Genomic DNA, 24678 nt, shown 5'->3' on the forward strand with positions numbered 1-24678 from the left:
ATCATGAAGCAGTGATGAGCTGAACTCGGTGATCCGGTCAGTTGTGTGTCATTCAGTTCGTCTGAATATGTCACAGTTTTCAGAGTCTTTGTGTTGCTTTAAAACTGTGAATGAAGTGATGAGTGGTAGGCAAGAGCAGGACTGATCTTCCTGAAAGCTGTCCGGTGTAGAGGAGGGGGGGGTTTAGGTCCGGTGTTCAGACATCTGTCCTTCCTTCCTGCTGGGTTTTGACCCTCCTATGTTCAGCTCATTGTTTCTAGCTGTAAGACGCTGAATGCTTGCTTGTTGGGTCATGTTGAGCTGCACTCATAGCTGAATCATCCTGATGATGGTCCACCAGCACAGAGTAATGGAAAAATGAGTCAGAGTTCAGAGTTCAGTTTATTGTCATACGCACAAGTGCAATGAAATGCTCATTTGCATGTTATCTCCCATACAGGACGTTAAAGAAACAGCACAAACAAAAACGGAGAACAGCAGCAACAACAAGTTCAATAACATACATCTTAGAGGAAAATAAAAAAGAACACACCATGGGAGCCAGTGGTAGGGGTAGAGTTCAGTAATCTGACAGCTTGTGGGAAGAAACTGTCTCTGAATCTGGATGTTCGTGCCTTCATGCTCCTATAACGCTTCCCAGAGGGAAGAGTGAGGAACCAGGATGACTGGTATCCTTAATGATACTTCCAGCCTTCCTGAGGCAGCGAGTAGTAAAAGTGTCTGAAACAGAGGGGAGCTGTACTCCAGTGATGGACTGGGCTGACCTGACCGCCCCCTGCAATGCCTTCCAGTCAGACAGCGAGCTGCTGCCAAACCAAACGATAATCCCACATGCAAGCACACTCTCGTTAGTGCACCTGTAAAATGTGGTAAGGACAGTCAAAGACGGTCCAAGTCTTTAACAAAGCAGAAGCAGGATGTATTTTTTCAGGAAGGCATGTCATCGATGAGTACTGGAATCGGAGTACTTACAGCCCAGTGAGATGGATATTTCTGAAGGATTACTGCGAGAGCTGTGGGCTGGGGGGGGTGTGTGCCAGGGAGCACCGAGTCCTAGCCAAGGCAGAATGGATTTATCCCTTAATCTGCAATCCAGGAAGCCAAATGTCTACAGCTGTTTTACAGGCATCATAAGAAATGGTTTCATTGCTGCTTTTTCCTACATCGTTGTGGTGAAATGTACCTGATGCTGCACTTCGTAACATGAGGATCGTTGGTGAAGGTTCTCTCCCAGGAGTCCGAATCGGCCCCCCCCCCCCCCCCTCCTTCCCTTTGTGTCCCCTTCAGGAATGTGGAATTCCTGTACTCCCAAGGAATGCTGCTCTGCTTGAGTTCAGCTTGTTGAGAGAGGAAGTAGGCTGTGTTTCCCCCACCCCCCAGCTCCTGCACATGACAAAAGAATTTGATCATCTTCCCCAGGGAACTAAATAAATCCTTTAAATTGTTGGATGAGCAGAGAGAAACAGTGCCTTATAATAATCCGTTTTGAATAACTGTTTCCTGTACTCTTTCAACCAAGATCTGCTTGGTTTGTCTCGCTGTCCCTCCTCTTTTGCATTGTGATGGCTCCTGCGCGTGTTTTGTGTTCGACTTGGGTTTCCGAAATGAAATCGGGCGCACATTTACTTAAGCAAGAGAAGAATTTACAGAAGCCTTAGTGACTAATGTAGCTAGATCAACGCTTGGTGTTCTGCATTAAGAGCCCCATATGCTGGGTATCGGTAAGCCCTGTAGCTGCTCACTTAATGGCTTGTCCTTGGCCACAGATCATAAGCACTTTTCCCTTTAACACGTCCTTAACTGCAAGATCTATAAAATACCGTATAAACTACTGATGGCAGATTTGAATCCTTGCCTCCCACTTTAGGGCAACAACCTATTGAATTAGCTTAGTATTCTGTATTTCTCATTTCGGTAAGTCGCTACTGAATTCGTTGAACAGTTCTTTACAAAGCTCCCCTTATTACCACTGTCGTTGGCCCAGAGAATGCGCTTATGAGCAGCCTGGTGGAAGCAGAGAAGATGGTGCAGATATGCTGGTTGACAGTCAGTGTCTGTAGGGTGGTAGTTATTCCAGTCCCAGTTTTTTGGAGAAAAACATACTTAACGTGGCTGCTGCTGGCCTTCCTTCTGTTTTTGGAAATGCATCTGGGCATTAATGCATGCCTGAGGTGTTAACAAAAGATCTTTTGAAATTCCTGTAGAGTTTTCCTGTAATTGTTCTTGCAGGAAAATGTAAATGGAGATTTCACTTTGCCTTTACCCAGAGGTGTGTGATTAACCCAGTGTCGGATTACAGGGATTCAGAGCAGAGAGATGACAACAAGGCTCATGGAAATGGTCAGATACTGAGATTTCTTATGTATTCTCACCTCTAGGGACAGTGGTAGCGTGTTCGCTTTTAACTATTGTCTCAATTAAGAATTTAATTATTTGAATTCAGTGTATTGATTAGAAAGATCAAGGTGAAGCACAGCTGTTAGCTTAAAAAAAACGGCGAAATGTCACGCAGTAGTTTGTTGGAGAGAAAAAATGTTTGAACAAATTTTATTTCCCGTCATCCTCATCTAAACTAACCGTGGAGTTAATTTGTAACCCATCTTGTGATTTTTCCCACAAAATGGATGGATGCAATCAGTCCTGACTGCTACTTGTCCCCTTGGCTGTGGCCTAACAGCCTGCATTCAAGGTCAGGGACTAGTCAAAGATTTGCGGTTGTAATTTATTCGCCTGTTTGCTAGTGTTTCTGGAGGACATAGCGTATGTTTATCCAACAGCTGCTGAACCCAGGACAGCCCTGTCAGACTGCCGAGCCTGGGCAGTGCGTCATAGCTCCGTCGTCATCTCAGATTGCCAGGAAGCAGGCTCCAGTGCACGTCTCTGCAGCTTTTACACAACTGCTGCTCCCACCCAGCTGACCAGCAGTGAAGGAATGATGCACACCCAGGATTTCTAGGCAGGCCTGACGCAACAAGAGAATTTTAAAGTGTACAGTGGATCAGCTGAGGGCTGGGCGATATGGCCCAAAAGTTATATCACGGTATATTAATTTAGGATGGTAATGATATCACGATATGGATTTTTTTTCTCAGAATTTCACTAGAACACGCTTTAAAAGGAGTACAAGACTTGGGGTAGCAAGTTTTTATTGCCCGGAGTCAACTATTAGGTTATTATTAACTGTTGGCTACTGTGTTGTGCCTCTAGTATTTTTGAAATTTCACATTAATCTGAAGTAGTAGTGGAATAAATTAAGAACATTTGTTTTTGTAGAACTGAAACAACCATATACTTATGAACATGAGTTAAATAAGTAAATATGTAATACAATATAGGTGATAGCGGAGGTTGCTTGTATTACCACCTCTGGCTAAAATCGTCGCCTGACATAGTTTGCAGCTAACCGTTTTCTGCTCTTGGTCTGACTTTAAATCCCAGCCCTTTCCAAACAACCGATGAAGCACCCTCCTTTTCAACAAGTTCACCTCTTGTTCCTGTCTCGCTAAGAGGACGCCCGCAGTTTTTTATTGGCCTCAGATGCGTCTGAGCCATCGGAGATCGAGAATCTTGAACCTCTCCGATTTATACAGCGCCTCTGGAGATGTGAACCGATCTACGGGATTGGATCCCGGCAACCTTCCAGACACAGGCGCCGATCCTTCGCCACAGAGCCACCGCCCCGCCCTGGGGTAATGGTCACATCACGAGTTGGAGCCAGCTTTTCAGAATGATTGGGTGGTGCTCTTCTTACGTTGCTTTCACATTCACAAAGTATTTTCTCACCCCAACATGGCCTTCTTGAATTGAGAAATGGGGAAGCATTTTTTTCATTAAATGACAAATCAACTGAATCATAACAGAATTTAATCTGGGACAAGACACTAGTTATTTAGCATCGTATACGGACATTCCCAAAGCAAGTAAGACTGCGTTCTGGTACAGCTATCGTGATAGAGCAATATGCTAGGCTCCAACCTTGACGGGCTAAACAACTGTTTATATTAGAGGAACAAGTAAAGGTTTATTCCATGCTGAAGCCAGAAGAAAAGAAACAACATTTCGGTGGCATACCCGAAGAAGGCTCCACAGCTGAAACATTGTTTGTTTTTCTCTTTTCAACATGGAATGAACCTTGACTTGTTCCTTTTTAGCCTATGCATGCTGACGCAGCTACCTACTTGAGCTATTTATATTAAAGATAAATATCACAGAAACAAAGTACAACATCCAGATTGTAAATAACAGGTGTGTTTCAGAGGCACTCTTCCTACAGACCTAGAAAGTTCAAGATTCTGTCCCTTGAATTCAGAAACTCTATGGAACACCGTAACAGGTCAAAAAGAAACAAAAAGCCTGCGTCCAGCAAAAAGGATCCCAAACAGAACCAAATCAACCTTCCTGTGATGTGGATGTCCCAAAAATGCATGGGAGTCAATTTTCCTGTTCTAGAAAATCATCACCAAACGAGGGGGAAATATCATCTGTGGATCTCACAATATTAAAAAAACAGAATTACCTAAATTAAGATGACAGGCTCTCTACAATAATTTTGAGATTGCTTAGGAAGAATCGGATTTCCAAGATTGATCAGATCAAGGAAGGGAAGAGGAGGGTGATAATGATGTTTCTTCTCTCCACATCTTCTTTGCTGTCCTGTTTTCTCTCCTTCGCTTCTGCTGTCCTCGATCCCTGTTGAATGTTTATTCTTGATTTTGGTCCTAATGATTAGCTTGTTTAAATCATCCGGCACACCCTTTGATCATCTTTTAACTTGCCTCAAAATGTAGCCTGGCAAACATCTCAAAACAGTACACTTAGAAGGTGGTAGTATCTTGCTGGGAAAAGACTCTGGCTTTGCCACCACCTAAGTGATTATCAAACATGGATGCTTGAGCACAGAGAGTTCCTACAGCACCTATGCAACAGTGGCTGCTCTCTGGCTATTGCTTGCTCAGCCCACAGTCTGCTGAAAACAGCGACACAAAAGGCCTGGAACCCCACATCACTATCAGCTATAGGGAAAAGTCTAACCTTCAAACATATCAGATGGTGTTTGTGACATTGCTGTGTAATAAAATGTACTTTTTGCAGAATTTTACAGTTTGCCAAATAATGAAATTTTTCAGGCAGTTAGGTTTCTATACATCTAATTTTCATCCTTGGTGAATGTTGGGCAGCAGCATTGTTCCTTTGAAGGCACAGTGTGGTGTGGGGGTATGGGAGAGCTCTGCCATTTCCCTTCCATGCAGTCTAACCAGTACAGTGGCACAGTTTTGCATGCTCTTTAGGACAGGGCCCCCAAAAGGTCTGTCGTTCAGTGTTTCCTCACAGGTATTTCAGCTTCTTACCAGGAAACTGTTCCCAGCAGCCTGTATGTCCAGAAAGGCCTGTTAGACAAACGCCTTCAATTATGTGATCTGGAGAAACTGGGGGAACTGGGACCTCAGAAGGAAAAAACAGGGAATGCAGAAGGCTTGGCAGAGAGTGCACTCCACCAGTCAGGACATCACTCAGGTCGAGAGGAAATATAGGTGTGATCTGACTGATCAGCCAAGCATCTAGTGGCTGATTCACAGTTTGCAGAAGGAGGCGTGTAATCACGAGAGGTTGTATAGTCACACCTAGCTCAGAAGAAGCGTGTACTGCAGGCATCTTCAGGCAGCAGGCCAGTTTTGGGAAAGCCTGCATACAGACGGGAATGTTTAAAATTGGGTCAAGGCCCTTTGGCTGATCATGATTGCTTGTTCAAGTCAAGAGGCTTCTTGAATGATCCCCATCTTGAATCAGCAGTCTGAGCCATCTTAGGTCACAAGATTGCCGGGCAGTTTAGCACACTACTGCAAAAAACACAAAGCACTCTGCAACAACAGGAAGAGACTGGGTTTGGGCCTGTATGAATGTGTTTGTTTTCTCAAGCAAGTTACAGATAACATTGAGTAATAACCAAGGCTGACATTTTATCATGGAATGTTACACAGATCACAGAGTCATGGTAAATGAAGCTCATGGGTTGTGCAGCTCAACAGAACCTTTTTTTGTTAGTATAAATGTCACTGTAATCTGCGTTGATCAGATTTGTTCATTTCCCAACAATAAATGTAAAATAACAGCTTTTCAACCCACTATATTATGCCCTTAAACATAACTTTTATTAAGGCTTGTCAAATCAAGAAACATTTTAAGTTGCTGTGCTTCCCACCCAGTATTACTGTAACTTTATTAATCTGTTAAAGATTTTAGTCTGTTATTTAAAGGCTCCTGGTCGTACTGAAGGCTGTTGTCATAACACGTCTTGTGATAGGCCAGATCGCTGCATTCTGTGCCAAGTAACATGTTTACTCGATGGATATATTTTAGTTTTTTTGCACGTGTAGAATTTCCTCACTTATATTAAAACTATGGCACATACGCTAACGAAAACCAAGTAATTTGTTCTGTTTTTCTTGATACAGATTCGTTAAAACTGACACACCCAAATCTTGGCCCCTGATCCATCCAGTGGTTGGCTGGGTTCTCGGGGTCATGCGTTTAGATGCGTTTAGGAAGATGGGAGAGTTAAATTTGTTGAGAAAGTGGACCGGTCAAAGCTTTCTGTTTTTTTTCAGTGCGTTTTAATTTCCTGTTTTGTTTTTTGGCTGCATGGTACCGAAGCACAAGCATGACTGAATCATTTGGGGAAAAGAATAACGCTGCTGAAAATACTCGGAGGTTTTCCAGTGTTGTTTCCAAAGAAATGTTTGTAAGAATCAGCCCTTTGGCCTGTCAAATCTCAAATCAGAGCTATAAATAAAATCAAGTGAACCCTCTTGGTGCCTTTGAGCTTTTCCATTGAGTGCCGTGTGCTCTGAAGGTTTGGAATGCCCCTGAGAGGCCTTGTTTAGCAGGGGTGGAGACTGCAGCCATGCAAGTGATCAACTGACCATTATCGACTTTATTGACGATCAGACTGAGACGGTAGTGCCATTCAGCCTGGTTCCCAGAGCTCCACTGAAGGATTTGGAACTGCATTCCTGTGTAATGAGTAATTGAACAAGCCGTTCTTGTACGGGCTGAAGAAAAAAAACACGTTGCATTCCCTTGTAAAAGGCTTTTTTCCCTTTTATGTGCGTGCATATGCATTGTGGGGGGGATGGGCTGCTTTTGTAGCAAGGTCTTCCTGCAGCTCAACCTCTTGCTTGACGTTCTCCTGGAAGAGATTTATTGCTGAACTTGTGCTTCACTCAACAGTGAGAAAACCAGGATACTCGGAACACACTTGACTCAGCAGTCCCCTTCCTTCACTTGCCAAGTGCATTTTGTGACCATAATTGGATCCTGAAAAATACATGAAAACCTCTTAAGCCCTTGTGGAAGGGTCTGTGTGGGAGGACTAGTGCCCCAGGAGGGCCCAAGTGGGCGTGGAAGATTCCCATGGAGGGGTCCGAGTGGGATTCAGAGTGGGCAGTGTGAGAGGTGCCCCAGTGGGTGTGGAGTGGACCGTGTGGGAGGTGCCCCAGTGGGTGTGGAGTGGACCGTGTGAGAGGTGCCCCAGTGGGTGTGGAGTGGACCGTGTGAGAGGTGCCCCAGTGGGTGTGGAGTGGACCGTGTGGGAGGTGCCCCAGTGGGTGTGGAGTGCATCCCGTGCCCCAGTGGGTGTGGAGTGGACCGTGTGGGAGGTGCCCCAGTGGGTGCGGAGTGGACCGTGTGCGGAGTGGACCGTGTGGGAGGTGCCCCAGTGGGTGTGGAGTGGACCGTGTGGGAGGTGACAGAGGAGGGTTCGAGTGGGTGCGGAGTGGACCGCGTGGGAGGTGACAGGAGGGTTGGTCAGAGGGTGTGGACCTCACGAGAGGTGCTGTCTGTCTTTCAGCCACGTCCCCGCACGCGTCCTCGGAGCTGGAGCAAGCGCGGCCGCAGACCAGCGGGGAGGAGGAGCTGCAGCTGCAGCTGGCGCTGGCCATGAGCCGAGAGGCGGCAGAGCAGGTACGGGCGGCTGGCGAGAGCTCGGCGCAGGAGGCCCACACACCTGCTGGCTTTCGTTCCATCAGAGCTCCCCACTTGACCTGAAACGTTTTCTTTTTACAATGAAAAGTTGGAGATTTTAAGGCATGAAACTTTGTTAGATAAAGGAAAACCTCCAAAATGTTTTAAGAGTGAAAAGATTTAAAGAATTCAGATAATCCTATTATTATTACCTGTAAAACTATGTAACTGAGGAATGGGCTGGAACAAAAGCCAGCAGGTATGTAGGCTACTTGGACTGAAAATCTTTACCTTAACGTCTGTTTTACAGTTTAACAACCACCTAATGCCAATACTGGCATCTGCAGTTCAAAGGGCAGGAAGTTTTGCCTCGTTCACATGCCACCTGAGTTCCCCTGGCATTTTCTTTTAGCACACTGCCTCTAATGCTGCCTCCCAGGTAACGCATTCAATCTGGTCTCCGTTTCTGAGCTCCACCCTTAAAATCTCCCTTGGTCTACAGAGTTTTTTTTTTTTGTGTGTGTGCGCACACCTCTGTTGTTGATTATAAGCCCTGCAGGCTTTCCACTTTTTCACACTTTCAAATGAGATTACTTGAACCGTGAGCTACCGTGATGTGATTGGGATCTGCCATAATTACAGATTACACACGTGTAGCTTCGTGTTCTTTTCAGAGTTCATCTAGCCCTTTCAACTTTCATGCACTAGTGTAAGAGCGTGGCACTGGGTGGTAGAAATTAGGGTAGAAGCCAGGTACTGCAAATACCTTTACCTGGTGACTTGAAGGAGTGACTAAATGTTTTGGCAGGTGACAACATAGGCTGGTCAGCTAAGGAAAAATGTTCCTGCTGGTCCTGGCTGAGAGGCAGCCCTCGATAATGCACATTACAGTTCTTATAACATTGCTGGTTGCCATCTGGCAAAGCAAGGGATAGAGGGCTCCTACCAGGAGCATGTATTTCTGACATCTGGTAATACTTTGCACGTGAATTTAAGAAGCAGACTCTCCTGCTTAGCTTAAGGAGAATGGCTCACAGTAATAAGTCGATTTTAGCAGACAGCCACATAAGAGTCGAGGCCCGCACTTGGTATAATCCTCTCATCTTCTAGGCCCCTTGATGGGATTCTTGCAATCCAGTCTTCTCCGCTTGATGTTTAAAACGAACATTTTAATGTTCGGCCAGGTCCTATACATTTATCCTTTGATCTGTTTCTCTTTCAAGTCCTTCTATCCATTAACAGCTCTTTCCCTCTTTTTTTAAAGGATGTATTCCAACCCAAAGCGTGGAAGAGTAGAGCTTCCTGCGGGCCGAGGACCGAGATTTCTAAAGGGCGTTAAAGACAGGAATTGTTGATTTAAAGATTCACCAATGATCAGTGATAAATATAATCATTGCAGTATATTTGTTTAGCAGGATATATTGTGCTTAAAGAAGTCTCGGTCCCTGGGTCTGTTTAGGATGGTCTGCCTTTATTTTTCTATCTTCTTGCTTTGTGTTAATATTCTTTTGATCTTGTCTTACACATGCTGGTGCTGCTCTGTGCTCACAGACCATTCTGTTGTCTTCTGCTGCTTAAAACAATATACACTGCAGGCGGATTCTAATTAACTTTTTCAAAAGCATATTACATTAAGAGTTCCCCCTAGTGACAAGCCTTTCAATCAATCCAAATTGTGCCCCTCTCTTTGTTCAGTCACCTCAAATGTGTTGCTTGTGCGCTGTAGAAGTGCATGGCTGAGGGATTTAAGAGTTACAAAGAAGTATGCAAGGATTTGTCGCTATAAAAATAAATAAATGGACAGATAAGAGGGCTTCTGATGACAGAGAAGGTACTAGCATGTGCTCTGACCACCCATGTCAGGATGAAAACATGATTCTACTGTAAAGTGTCTCAGGCAATAATTTTTGTTGAGGAAAGGAAGAAGCACGTGGCAGGAGGTCCCGTGGAAGAGGGTCTTACTGGCCGCTGTCACCAAAGGTATCCAATTTTGTTCAGTGGCCTGTGTTCCAAGTCTCGCCAGTTTCATTATCTTACCATTAAAACGAAGTTCGAGATGTTAACTTGCAAAAGATTGTTTATTTATTTTTAGTTTTTTTTTTCTCCAGTGTGCGTTATGCCAAATTGGGTCTACTGCTTTGTTTTTGAATGAAACTGGCAACAAAAAAGGTGTATAGGTTTCATACTTACAGTGCTTTTTTGTTGTTGCTGAAGTTGGTATCGTGGGTTGAAGTATGGCTTTCTGGTGCTATTATTCACTGTTTATTTTCACCTTTGGTGTTTATTTCTCTCTCCTGCATGGTTCCCTTGCTTTTCTGCGTTTAAGCTTGTCCCTGTGGGTATGGTTACAGCACCTCTTTCAAACCCTGCAGTTGATGAATTGTTTCCCTTCTGTCACGGACAGGCATGCAGTGCAGGCACAAGAAAGAGCAGCATGGAGCTCAGAACTCATTCTGTTGAGTTTACCAGTAGGGAAGCAATTCCTAGCTGCACAGTCAACACTGGATAATCTGTAATAGCCAGATTAGAGAAGTAGGAGTGGAGCTGTTTTTGAGACTGTCCACAGCTGGCTGTCATTGGTTTTCTCCTTGAAGGGGGAGGGGTTTTGAGTCCTAGGTTGTCCTTGAAATGGTCATGCTGATCATATACCAGGTATAGATCTTTTCCAAATCTACACCTACACTTAATGCAAGCTGGAAAATCAATGCTGGGCTGCCCTGGAACTTGGGTGGGTTGGGAGGAGTGTGTCAGATGCCTGTGCAAGAGATCCACTTCCAGTGTACAGCTGCTCAGAACAGCTGAATAATGACCGAACAGAGGGAAAGAGAGAGGAGAGACAAAGAACAGCTAAGCATTTTATGAGCTTTTGGCTTGATTTTCTTATAAGATCATATTACTTTATTGGCCACATACAATTTCTTGTATTAGGAATTTGTCTTTTCGCATACCCCAGCTTGCTCTCCACGAGACACACAGACAGGGAGAGACGCTTGGGGTCAGAGCGCAGGGTCAGCCACTTATATGGCGCCCCTGGAGCAGTTGGGGTTAAGGGCCTTGCTCAGGGGCCCAACGGAGTAGGATTCCTCTGCCGGCTACGGGGTTCGAACCGGCAACCTTCCAGCCCCAGGCGCAGATCCTGAGCCACAGAGCCACCACACCGCCCATGTTATGTTAGCAATTTTTCACATATTTTGGAGATTAATGTATTGGGTCCATATGAAAGTCTAGTGTGGAGATGCCCAGTAGAGTGAGAAAAGGAAGCATCTAAAAATAGGAACGCCTGGTTAGTGAATTCTGGAGCTGCGAGTAACAGGACGTCTGCGCAAACTGTCCTACTACTCTTCGTTTCTTTCCGATCTTATAATTTGGTATTAATTAAACTTTCGTCTTTCATGCCAAAGAGATGGAGTTCTCAATCAGCTCGGAAAAAGCTCAACTAAAACATTGGAGAAAGGCGTAAAACGAAATCAGACCTCTTCCATCTAGCAAAAAGAATGCAAGGGCGTGCTTACAGAGTGAGACTTGCGCAGTGTGTTGTACGCTGGATATTCACCCTTTTTCCTCACCAGTGGTCAATCCGTCCACTCATGAGTAAGAGGCCATATTCACAAACCCAGTACCAGCTCCCTGGGTTTGCACTATTTTTCTGATGAAAGCTGACGACCTGGTATATGTTGCAGCCATGAATACGGAACTCCTCGCCAATTCCAGGAGGAATCACGCGAGAGCACTTTGGCTCTTCCGGGGAAAGAGGGGGGGTGCAGGCCGGTGAGCGTGGCCTGCGGGGGGTGGTGTTGTGAATGTGGGGGGGGGGGGGTCCCCTCAGCACAGCCTGCAGGTGAGGGGGACAGTGCGGCGGCGCTCACTGCCCGTCTGCTTTCAGGAGGAGAGGATGAGGCGCGGGGATGACCTCCGGCTCCAGATGGCCTTGGAGGAGAGCCGCAAAGACTCGGGAAAACTCGGCAAGAAGAAAAAGGAGAAGGAGGTACGTTGTGCGCTTCCTCTGCAAAAAAAAAAAGCATGTGTGGTACAAATGATTGAGCAGGGGCTAGAATATGCTTAGAACAACCCACGTTTGACAACGTTCCACGTGGGAGTTTCAGGTTATGAGTGAGAGTCGTATTACACATTACTCCCATCTGGCTTGTTGGATTTTCTAGTAGTGAGCTGATCTCGTTTCTTGAACAAAACCAAGGTATCGGCCTCAACAGTACGGGAGAGTAGCTTGTTCCTGACTACAACGGGTCTGTGTGTAAAAAGGTGCATCACGTTTTCCATTTTAAAAGCATTTTGTGATTGGACTTTGTGTCCTCCGGTTCATGTTGATTTTTTTTTGTCAGAGCCTTTGAGGGGTTTGAACGCTTGGATCAGGTCAATTGTGTGTGCAGTGTTGAATAATTCATGTCAATTAGGAAGCACAGTCATCCTAATGCATCCTCTCTGGTACCTCACTGCCCCAGTCTGATCTTTCACTTGCCACTTGGATCACTTAACTAGTTCTCAGTAGAAATGTGTTACCTTGATTGTGTAGTGCCTGCTTGAAATACTGACTAGTTATCTAGTTTCTGAATGATGAACCTATATAAAAGCACCATATTTGTAGTGCACACCAGTTTTGAGTTTTTACCCCCCCAAAATCCATACAGTAAATTTATCACCATAAAACCATATTGACCAAAAAAGTACAGAGAGTCACGTTTTGACCAGAAATACAAAAAAAAAAGTAAGAGAGTTTAACTTACTAAAAGATTCAGTTTTTAAATTGGTCTTTCTCAAAGTTCAGACAGTTTACAAAAGACAGGTGTGACTACCGCTTTAGAAGAATCCATCTTAGGATGGAAGTTTCTGATCCCCATACACAGAACCATAAATATTAGAACATGCTCTAATTTAGCTTTAGTACCCTTTTTGTATGATTTCCAGTCTCCATGCATTATCGGCAGAATGTCTGGATCAATGTACAAAGCGTCAAGGGACCCATTTCCTTCTAAACAGAGGAAATCTGTTTAAATTTTTTTCTGATTATGGTGTAAGTTTGTAATGTAATTTGGATAACGGCCCAGTAAACTGCGATGCGTTTCCCTGAATCCCCAGCTGTCACTGTTAGTGGTAAAGTCGACAGACATTTTTCACATACAGGCTGCAGACGGGTTTTTTTGGCTTGGACAGGATGCTCATGATTTCCCATGAATATTTCTTACAGGAGTACGGTTGACTATTTCTGTACATTTAATTTATTGGATCTGTTATTTTTGGCAGCACTTGAACGAATTCCCCAGGTGGTTTGACTGTTCAGATGGGGGGGGGAATGGATGCGTTTTGACTTTTCGTAACGTAACATTGAGTTCTGATCAATACTCTTTATTTTTTTTGTCATCCAAGCAATCATTTTACTTTTTTATGAGTATGTAGTGGAGACATAATAAAAACTGATCCAGTGAGGTAGAAGAAACACCAGACATAACTGTGATTAGACGCATTCATTTTTGTATCATTTACAAGCTGCATGACTTGTATGAATATGTGCCTTAAAATGATGTGTGATCACCGGTGCATTGATGGTTTTGAGATTGATGGTGTTACCGTGAGATTCATTTAAAATGGCGTGGTGCAGGATGGCAGTGCTGTTTTTTCCTGCACCTAATCCTGCTCTGTTCCTGCCGATTGTCTTCCTGGCGTCTCCCAGCCGTCGGTGCTGATGGACTTGATGGACGTCCTACCCGAAGGCCCAGCGGATCAGACATCAGACCCTTGGGGAGGGGCGGCAGCAGCAGTGGCCCCTGACCCCTGGCGGTCATATGGTGAGACACTCCTGCCTCGGCTGCTCTGGAGACCCTCGTCGCGGCTCCACGCATCACTGTCTCTGTTCCGACAGATCCAGGCCCTTCTCTGCAGTGGAGCTACATTTTCGGTTTCTAATTTCCTGGCGTTTTGTTCTGTCACACCTGAAGTCTCTTGTTGCAATAACTCCCATTTCTAATGACAGATGTACATATTTGTACTGTCACAGTAACTGGAACAAGAGGTTCGTAGTTGCGTGGCTTCTGTGATCTAATGAATAACTAACCTGGGAAGTTTGGCCTACCTCTGAGTAAAGGTAGTTTCTGGGATTGGTTTCTGGCCTTATCACAGAGTCACTGTCCTGCACTGGGTCCACACACAGCTTCCCTGACACCATCAGCTACTAAGAATAGAAACCTACTCAGTGTCTTATTACCCCTTTCCATTTTAGTGTACTTCATTTAACTTTTGCCATGTACTAACACTGATTATTTTCAGCCCGTTTTGCCCCAGTGCAACAAATTGTTCAACCTTTTTTTTTTCTGAGTAAAGCCCATCTTAAATCTTATGCTGAAGTTGGGAGAAAAAAACTTTCACTTTTCCACATCTGTGTCATCTCCAACTTGAACTGTATCCTCATGCTGTGTTTCAGATGAAGCTTAAAGCTCCTCAGCAAAAAAAACAATCCTTTTAAAATCCCCGTCAGTTCTGGCAGCGATTGTTTTTTTTTTTTAATGCAGTTAGGAACAAAACTTAGATAACTCGACAATGCCCATGTGCCTCCTGTGCTTGCTTGGCGTAATGTTTTAAACACAGGTTTGGTTTTTGACATTTTGATCTTTTTTTTATGTTCAACTCTCCTCCCTCAGTTTTGTTTTGCTCATTCCAGAGTGTTTTTTTTCCCCTAGTCCTAAAGGTTGTGTCATAGCTTTATATAGTTATTCTATTTCAGGTCTGGATAAATAAGACTGTCAAATGCAAAGGTATCCATTGCACAGCAATAGAACGATGCTGGGGAGAGAGAGCTGCTGAACATGCCGCCTGCCCTCCTCTCACACAGTGGGAGATACAGGCCTGGCTGCCACCTCTCTGATTTGCTCCACATGGCATCTGTGCGCCATGTTTGTTGGTTGGCACCTGCTGTTCTTGTCAGGGATTGAGAAATAAACCTAAGATCAGTCTGCTGGGGTTAAGTCTTGACATGCTGTGAATGCAAATGCCTTTTACATCAGATGTAACATGTTTCAGAAATCCCAGGAATAAAGGCATTTCGCTAGCTTTACATAAATGCATTCCAATTAAGGAAACTCAGGAGTTCCCTGCGCTCTGCAGATTTTCCATCCTCTGATTCAAATTTGAGAACCAGTTTGTATCATGATTTTTTGTTTCCCCTCATTGGTTTGACTTTCACTTTGGTGAGCGGACATTTTATGGTTTATGCCAGTGGTTCTCAACCGGGGTTACGTGTACCCCTGGGGATACCTCGAAATGTACTAGGGGGTACCTCAGGTGAAGCATTCAAAATGGTGGATTTTCATGTGCTTAGTTTTTAGTAAAATATCAGCTTAGTCTGACATCATTTAGATTCTAAATGATCTATGCATGATCTATGCATATATGATATGATTATTTTTTGACTCCACTATAATAAATTTAGTACATTGATTCAGCCACGTCAGGAATCACTATCTGTGGTTCTTGAGAGGTCTTGATCTGAAATGGAATATTAATTACAACCTCTAAAATAGGGAATTTCTCTAAAAGCCTTAAAAGAGGTCAAAATAAAAGTCTTCTGACAGTGAAGGTTATAAAAACTTCCAGATTCTGGCTCTCTGAGATCAGGGTAGGAGACACCCGATAACTACTTTTATCGTCAGTGAGGATCTTAAACACAACCATGACATCACAGCCACAGGGAAGGTGGGGGTGTGTACACATAGTGCCTTGGAACAGTATTCAGACCTTTCCCATGGTGTCCCATTTTATGAAATAACAAACATTTTGTTCAACTTAATATTTAATTCAAAATCTGAATGATCAAACTGAAGACTTCTCAGGGTAGGTTACTGTAAATTTCAGCAAAAACGAGACAGGAAAAAAAAACTGAAACCTTGATTTGCATAAGTATTGGGACCTGTGTGCTGTGAGTTGCAGCTGCCTGTCTTTTTGGTCAAGTGTGGCCATATGGTCTTTGCACACTAACATGGTGCAGTGTTTGTCCATTCTTCTTGGCAGATTTGCTCAAGCTCTTGCAGAGTTCTTGGAGATCGCTTATAGTCGGGACTGTGGACAGGCCACCCAAGGACATTGACTTTTTTTTTTTAAGCCATGCTGGTGAACTGTTAAAACTATGCAAGGGTCTGAATACCTTGGCATGTCACTGTGTCACAGTAGTATTTTTGTGTTAAAAAGCGATTAATTTAAAAATAGAAGCATTCTTTAGATGTACCTGCATTGTTTTCAAGTTTCAAGCACAAGTCTGCTCCAGCATGTCTATAGATGGTTTTGTTGTGTGGCATTGGAAACATTTTCCTTATTATGTTTTGAGCAAAGCTCGCATCACTTTAGAAAGCTGTGCGTCACCAGCAGTCCTTCTGCCCTCTTTGTTGACGGAGAATTGCCTTGTCATTCACAGGGTTCTTCTTGGTTCAGAATGGACTCGCTCAGCAGCCTCAGTTTCCTTTAGCCACAGCTAAGGCAATGTGGCCTAACTGGTAGCGTTGCATTCCTCTCCTAGTTACAGTGAACGACAGAATTCGTTGCTTTAGGAGGAGCCCATTCAGAGCTGGATTTATTTACTTTTGTTATGATAATATTCTCTTGCAACACATCAACCTTGCATCTGTGAAGCTCTAAAATTAAAAGCTATTTGAGAATTTTAATTAAGCATGTAAAAACGTCAGCACTGTTTGTTTCTCGTAGTCTGCAGGCGTACTGTACGTAGGGGATTCACACAGTTGGTGCTTGAGATGAGTGAGTGGTTTTGATTCAGGTGGTGGCCATGGCATACAGATATTTAAGAGCACTGGAAAAACAGGGATCACAAATGACCTTAAATGAGATGTGTGCTTGGATTCTGTGGCTACAGGAATACAGAGAAGGGAGGAAGAAGACGATGAAAATCACTTGTATGCGATTACACCTAAGCTGTCTCATTGGACTGACGGACTTTACCTTGCACTAATTATTTCCTTTTGTGATCATCAAATCCACTGGTTAAAAAAACAGTTTCAGTATAACTGTCTCACAGGAAACAGGAAATGAGCTGTTCCGCTGACTTTTATTCTTTTAGTGCCATCAGATCCCCCCCCAAGAGCTGACGTCTCTTAATGTTGATGATGTGCAATTAAATGTTAAAAAAACTCCTCAATTATTTTCTGAAAATGAAATCAATATTGTTCCATAGTGACCACAGCAAATGTCAGATTTTAATACATTCGAAATCAACCCAGAATGCGATGGACGGAGGTCACATCTTCGTGTAACGGCGTTGAGAATGATATGCATCAATGATGCTTAGTGCTGGTTTAGAATACAATAGTATCAGATTGCCCTGTGGGAAGAGTTATTTGACTTGCATACCAGTGTGCTCTCTTAGCTGCGCTCCATGCTAATGCCTAAGGTCAGTGTGTTAATGCCTCGCGCTCTTCTCTGTAACAGTATCCCTTCTGTGGTTGCAGGTGCAAGTTCGAAGCCGATACCGACAGCCGACCCATGGGGTGCCTCCTCAGCCTCGGCCACTCCTGTGAAGAGTGCAGATCCCTGGGGCTCCCCTGCTGCTTCAGCTCAAGGAATCCCTGACCCCTGGGTGACAGGGTCTGCCAGCCACCCCAAGACCGGCTCCCCAGGTGAGAAGAAAATGTAACGAGGGAAAGAGGTGGAGTCTTTGAAATGTAAAATCATTTCCACTCATCGGTGCCGCGTGGCCATATTCGGAAAGTATGGATCTAAGCTCCGTTGTTCGGTTGTTGAACAGCATTTTGTTTGCTTTCCAACAAGCGGCGCAATAGAAGTTAGGAGAGGAGGCGCTTTGTATCAACATTTGGGCTGGTGGGAGTGGGAATTCTTTGAAATAATGGAGAATTAGTTTTGTGTTGCATTCTTTGCAGTCTTTCTAAATTCCTAGAAACTATTTGATACCTGTTTTCACATTGCAGGATTTGCAGAATACAGTGCAGCTGTGAAGCTGCTGTTTCTAATTTAAAAAAAAAAGTAAGACATTTCTTTACGTTGCTCGCTGTGGTCTTTAACAAACCCCTATTTGCCAAAATCTTGTTACTTTACTAAAATCACAACAACGGCTTCAGCTGAGATGCCTTTGATTCACAGTGATTTGCAACTCTTCCAAGTTCAGAAGATCGATGTATATTGGATGTGTTCTGGCCCTTTGAAACATCACACTCTTGTGTATGACTATTTCCGTGCAGGCAACTTTGATCCCTTCAGCACGTTAAACGGTACTTCCAGGGATGACTTTTCAGAGTTCGACAGCTTGCGTTCATCTTCTACAAAGACAGGTAAGCCTATGCACACATTTTTTGGGGTTCCAGCACTTCACTGTCCAATCTCTGAGCTGTAAGAAATTGAGTATAAACAGCTTAAAATGGTCTTGAGATGGCAGAAATTAAGCCTTTTCCATAAAGTTTTTCAAAGTACACATATAACATTGTACTCTTCCGGCTTTGACGCTTAAGTGTCATTCAAAGGCGTGCTTGACTTTACTGTGAAGACCCCGTACTGCGAGGGGTAAATATACAACAAATGAGTACTGGAATACATAGCATGTCTTGCATATTTTAATGCCCCGTTACAATAATGTTTTCATGTACATTTACACCTGTCGAAGGGGAGATGAGTTTGATTAATCAAATCCGGTTGCCCCTGTTAAGGGATCACATGAAAGAATAATGACTCTTGCCTCTTAGGTGACGTCTTGTCCTCTCGGCCCAGCGCGTCCGCCAGCCCCGACATGTTCGACTTGCAGAGGGGCAGCTCCGGCCCCGGCAGCATGAGCGCCACCACCGGCTCTCGGAAGACACCCGAGTCCTTCCTGGGTCCCAATGCCGCACTGGTGAACCTGGACTCGCTAGTCAGCAAACCAGTACAGCCAGCTCCCGTCTCCAACCCCTTCCTTATGCCAGGTACGAGTTAGATGTGTGTGAGCGGACAGCTCGTTCACACCGCGGGAAGCAGGGCACAGTTATCACTGCGATACGGAGTGGAGAGTCGGTGGGGATGTCATAGTCCGAGCGTGCTGCTCAGTTCCTGTGAGGCTCTGTTAGAGCGGAACTGCAGTCCCGATTTCTCAGTCGGGTTTTCCCAACTTTTGGAATAAAATAAACTTGACAGCATCGCAGAGTTTCACAAATTCCAAACGGAGTGCAAAATCATGAAATTGGCGAAAGTGCTGTGTCGTCGCCATGTAGTCAAGAGTTTGTGAGAATTGCGACGTGGAGCAGCCCTTCCTGCTCTCTAGTCACTAATGTCTAATGTAATCCGATGTATAAGCCAATAAAAACAGGCTGTGCAGCAGACATTTTACGCAGAAATTTTCCAACCTAATCTGCATGCAGAGTCAGCAGGTAAGTAGTATTTGTCTGCAAAACCGTCTTGAAGTGGAGAGCAATATTTCTATTGAGTTAAAAGAGAAGTCTTCACGAGTCCGCTTGTTTAAATTGGAATAGGGCCGCTTCACATGGGAGTTTTGTTGCCTCGTTCTGCATCGCAGAATACTGGGCTGCGTGTACCTGGAAATTTCCTGTTTTGTGATGTGAATTGAGGGTTTTACACATTACTATGTACATTTTACTTTCATTGTGGTTTGAAACGTGCTCACCAATGCTGATTCTTTCTAACCCCGAAATATAAAAATAGCATTGCAGTTGCCCTTTAATTCTCCCCCCCCCAACGCTCATCATGGCCAAACAGACCAGCCTCGCTTTGGTATAAAACGCATGTTTCTCTCCATCCCATTGCAGGGGCCGCTCCTCCAGCCACGGCTCAGGTCAATCCCTTCCAGGTCAATCAGCCCCAGCCGCCCACCCTCAACCAGATGAGAGTCAGCCCCATGATGGGCATGAGCTCCCAGAGCTTCGGCACCATGCCCACCATGGGCGTGGACCCCCTGCCCGCCATGGGCGTGGATCCCTTGCCCCTTCCCACGATGCCTCCACCCGGCTCCATGACAATGGTCCCCATGCCAGGGATGGCGGCGCTGGCACCCATGGGCCATATGGTGCCTGGCATGGCTATGAGCATGCCAGGACCCATGCCACAGCCACTTATGAGCACAGGAATGGCCTCAGCTACCACGGCCGCCCAGGGTGGCGGCACTACCAACCCCTTCCTGTTGTGAAGAAAGCTCTGTTGCTCTCTGCAGCTGTTCTCATCAAAGACAAACACCTCTATATTAGTCAACAATATAGCGGTCTGCCGTGCTTTCAGACTGGTTTCGTGGAGTGCTACTTTACTAAAGACTCTTGGAGTAGATGTGGTGTTTACAGTTTTTAAGTGGCAGAAGAAGCTCTCTCTGCCCCCCTTGGAGGTAGGTACCCCCTTCACCCTTTACTCCTTAATTTCCTGAAGCGAAACTCTGGTAGTTACTGTGTGTTGTAAACGTGATCTACTCTTACCCTCCAGTGTACAGCTGCTCCCCGAAAGCCAGCGTAGTATTTAGTGGGATACCAATTTTAAACTCTTTAGATTGCTTTAATCTTATCAAAGGTTTAAATAAACTACACATCCTGCTCCGTTTTATTCTGTATTTTAAAGAAAGGTATTCACTAAAGCTGATCTTTTTTTATTAACTTTAAAGTTCTGCATCACTGCATATACACTGTATGTACAGCTTGCATTGTGTTCCGTGTTTTCTGTGCTTATTTTTTTGTCATGAACAGTGTCATAGAACACTAAATATGTACTAATTACACAAGAGGACAAGCTGCCTTTCACATACCATCTCAACCCCTGAGTGTTTTGGCTCAGTCGCTTAATACCAACATGCAGGTGGGTACTGATCAGTAATTCCTGCGTCCAGTTAACTCGCATTTCAGCCCTGCGGTTCCCCAGTCGATGTGCATCTGCTTGCACATTTACTTTCACCAGTTGCTGAGTGTGATGTGCTGACGATATTTAACAGAATGGAGATGGAGCGTACAGTAAGTACCACCCTTGACTAGAATTACAAATATTTCAATTATGAAGACCCCGTACCCCAACATCAGTGAATGTTTTGCTAAATTGGGATCCATTGAAGTTGTTGTGCCTGCGAACTGCCTTTCAAAGCGAGCTATGTTGTCATAAAATAAGCACTGAAAAGACGGAACCCGGTACGCATTAGTACACGCAGTATATAGATGATTCAGTCAGTTTACATTTTAATGGATTTGGTGTTCTAAGCAGAGCTTTTGCACATGGTTTAGTTTTTGACTGTTGGTTCACCATTAGTCCTTAGCTGAAGAAAAACAATGGCTGACTGTTGTATTCAATACCAAGTATAAAATGTTACATGGAGAAGTCTGTGCCCTTAGTGCTTAGGACTTTGAAGTGTGTGCACTTCATGTGTCACAGGTTCAATTCATGAAATATTGGAGGGTTGAAAGACTGTTAACAAGTACAGTCATAGGAAACTGGTTTGCACGTTTGAAGATGGCTTTTAATTTTTTTACAAAAGCCATTATTTTCTACTGAATACAATCTGGTAAATCAGTTTAATTGGGTAAATGGTGATATGATTTTTTAGTAATATTGTAATGCTCAATCTTTGCACAGTTTTAGTTTCATAGGGTGACAGTTTTATATAGACCTAATTGAGTCTTTTAAATCAGTATGCAGCTGCCTAGCTCTCTTAAATAATGCTGTTAAGATTCAAGATCCAACAATCGGAGATATTTTCTTTTTGTGTGTAGATGCTGTTAATTTATATAAGAAAACGTATTAATATTCATAGACGTCGATATAAAGGGAAATGAGAGAGAAAATGAGAGCGAGACAGGTGAGCTTCATATCTGAGCTAATCCTCCCGCGTCTTACAGTCTTATCACCAGTGTAACTTACAACAGGTGTTGCTGCATGATCTTATTTAATTTTTTTTTAATTAAGTGCTTAAGCTTTAAGATTTTTTATCGGGACTAACCACCTGACCTGCAGTGCTTTTATATCCACAGGTACCTGATTGTACCCGTTTTAAAATAGTTTTATTTTCCTAGAATTGGTCATGCCATTATTGTGATGTTTTTTTTTTATGTAGAAATGCAGGTCTGCCTTCTGTGGAGACATTTTAACGTACAATATACGATATACTGTAGAATTCAACTGCCTGATTATAAACAGAATTCAGATAAAGGGAAAATTTGAAATAGCCGGATTAAACATCAGAGCTAGTTTAAATTGTGCCCTTACTGTGATTGGACAGCATTAGGTTGGAGGCAGTGGAGGGCGTGGGGGTGGGGTTTTTCACTGAAAAATTCTCATCAATATGCTCAAGAGTACCGATATTTTTTATGTTTTTATGTAAAACTCCTGTAATGGAGTTATAGCATTACATGATGGCCTTAAAAATGCAGACATTGGAACTTAATATACCAAATATCAGCTCATCTTCAAAGCTCCTGCTTGGACTAACTTTTGATGATATTTTCTAAGAGATACTTGATTGATCATTTTTTAAGTTTGTAGAGTGTTAGCTTCCCTGCTAAGAATCCATGTGTCTCCTCCTGCTGTTGGAGGAAGCCAGGGTATTCATTACCAGCGAACAGGAACTGGGACACTGCAACTGTGTGTAAAGGGATACAAAGTGAACCCTAATTTTTAGTGCTACTGGAAACCTACCGCACAAAAGCATTATCAATAAAACAAGGTGCTGTATTGGTGGCTCTGTGGCCGGTTCGTATCCCGCGGCCGGCGGAGGAATCCTACTTCATCGGACCCCTGAGCAAGGCCCTTAACCCCAACTGCTCCAGGGGCGCCGTATAAATAGCTGACCCTGCGCTCTGACCCCCAGCTTCTCTCTCCCTGTCTGTGTGTCTCATGGAGAGCAAGCTGGGGTATGCGAAAAGACAAATTCCTAATACAAGAAGTTGTATGTGGCCAATAAAGTGATGTTATGTTATGTTTGGCATGGCCATTCCCTAATTTTATATCTGATAAAACAGTCACTTAACTATAGTTTAATAATCAAGCCCACAACACTAGGAAAGTTTTTTTTTTTCCCATCTGAGTTTTGCTTGTAATGATCTTGCTGAACTGTGTGTTTGATCCAGTCTCTTCAGAATGTGAGGCTCACGATTGTGTAGGTGAGGTGAACATACGAAGGGTGTAGCAGGTAGTTACTGGGCTGCAGAGCAAAGGAGAAGTACCGAAATTTGCAGCTATGTGTTCTTTATTGACTTGTGAACTAAGATTGCTTGCAGTCTTTGTAATGAATTTGCTTCTAAAAAAACATACTCCGGTACTGGTAGATCTTCCATGAAACAAGATGATATATACTGAAGTACTGCTTTAAAAATGAATAATATACATTACAAATAAATGATGAAAGGTAGTGCATTATCTTTGTTGCACAGCTCTGTGGTTTCTTTCATTGTAACGTTTCTTTGTGAGGACCACAGAATTTGGTGTGTACTTTCATAAACCATTACAAAGTACTATTGCATTACCAGCACAAGGAAAACCTAATTCAATCTGAAAACACAGTAACACTGACATTCTACTTATATAGGAGGCACTGTAACTTTTGACTGTTTAAAACAGGTATACAGGTATTTGCTTTTGTTAGCAAGCAATCAGATAATCTTCATATTATTAATTTTAAACCCATGTCATTGTACTGTTTTGATTTTTTTTATATTTTATTCTTCTGTCAGCTAGTGCCCTCTGCTGGAACAGCTGTGGTAGAGCAATTTTCATTGTAATTCCTAGCGAGTTCAAATAGTATTGAAATTATAGTTAATGTACCTACCACACATTTACTCAGGCAACAAGGAAAAAAAAAAAGACATCTTTAAGCTACCAAGATTTATTGGCTTTGATCTGATAGGGATGATGAGGGTTAAACAGGTATGAGTCCTGTAAGAAAATCGAGCCCTGCAGATAAGTAACAGAAATATGCAGACTTAGAAACTAATATCTATAAGGAAAGATCTGTGCTACAAAACATGTAATACATGTTGTGCAAACATTGTTTTGCACCTTTTTAAAACTACATACAATATCTAGCTCAATTTGTCACATCTCGTTTTTTGCTGTAACTGTTTCTACTGTGTATTTTTTCTTGCATTCTGTTACTTTATACTAATGATGCATTTATTGTGGAAAACTAACATTTTCATTGAAAACATGCATAAACAAATTTATTTTTTCATGTTATTGTCTGTATATTTACCAAACTGTTTCATATTACTGGGAGCAGGCTGCTTTTTTTATGGATTTGTGCTCGACTTGTTGGCATTATAACTGTATAATATAATTTATCATTTGTACTATTGTAACATATTGTTCTGTATCTTATTTCTGTGTAATGGTTTTTGTAGGGAAGTCATCACATGAGAAATGTGATGTTTTAATGCCATTTAAACAGCAGCAAATGTTAAAGGGCCTGTAGCTGCAGTGGTTACAAAATAAATTGTATCACATACACTCTGGGCTGCAGTTCATTTATGCTGCTAGTAGACTGGTACCAGCACAAGAAGGATGGAGAAGACCTACCTATCCCCAAAATACGCAAAGCTGAATTGTCTGTGGTGTTTCAGACTGTGAGCCACACAGCTAGTATCAAACACAGTAATCACCGATGTGTGGCAAGGCAGGGATAAGGTTAAGGCAACTTCCGTTGTCCAGTCTGCCTAATGATGAACTTGCATGGCTCCACCTTTGTTGCAAACAGGTTGAGCCACTTAGGAAAAGGTTCTTTAACAGTGGTTTAAAGTTTCTTTACACAAC

The 24678-nt window shown here is 43.4% G+C and overlaps 1 protein-coding gene across 3 annotated transcripts in view; it reads left to right on the forward strand.

Moving 5' to 3' along the window:
• The window catches only part of epn2 (epsin 2), a 38384-nt gene extending 14009 nt beyond the window's left edge, over positions 1 to 24375 (forward strand). For 2 of the 3 annotated variants that reach the window (XM_015360530.2, XM_015360529.2), the window contains exons 3-10: positions 7847 to 7959; positions 9880 to 9939; positions 11843 to 11944; positions 13646 to 13760; positions 17421 to 17588; positions 18168 to 18257; positions 18666 to 18881; positions 19719 to 24375. In XM_015360530.2, coding sequence (XP_015216016.2) covers positions 7847 to 7959; positions 9880 to 9939; positions 11843 to 11944; positions 13646 to 13760; positions 17421 to 17588; positions 18168 to 18257; positions 18666 to 18881; positions 19719 to 20095 — 1241 coding nt within the window. In that variant the 3' untranslated portion in view covers positions 20096 to 24375. The remainder of the gene's footprint in view (positions 1 to 7846; positions 7960 to 9879; positions 9940 to 11842; positions 11945 to 13645; positions 13761 to 17420; positions 17589 to 18167; positions 18258 to 18665; positions 18882 to 19718) is intronic. The other variant, XM_015360532.2, reaches the window with a different exon arrangement.
• Positions 24376 to 24678: the final 303 nt, after the last annotated feature.

The sequence above is a fragment of the Lepisosteus oculatus genome, chromosome 19 (assembly GCF_040954835.1).
Source record: "Lepisosteus oculatus isolate fLepOcu1 chromosome 19, fLepOcu1.hap2, whole genome shotgun sequence".
Taxonomy (NCBI): Eukaryota; Metazoa; Chordata; class Actinopteri; order Semionotiformes; family Lepisosteidae; genus Lepisosteus; species Lepisosteus oculatus.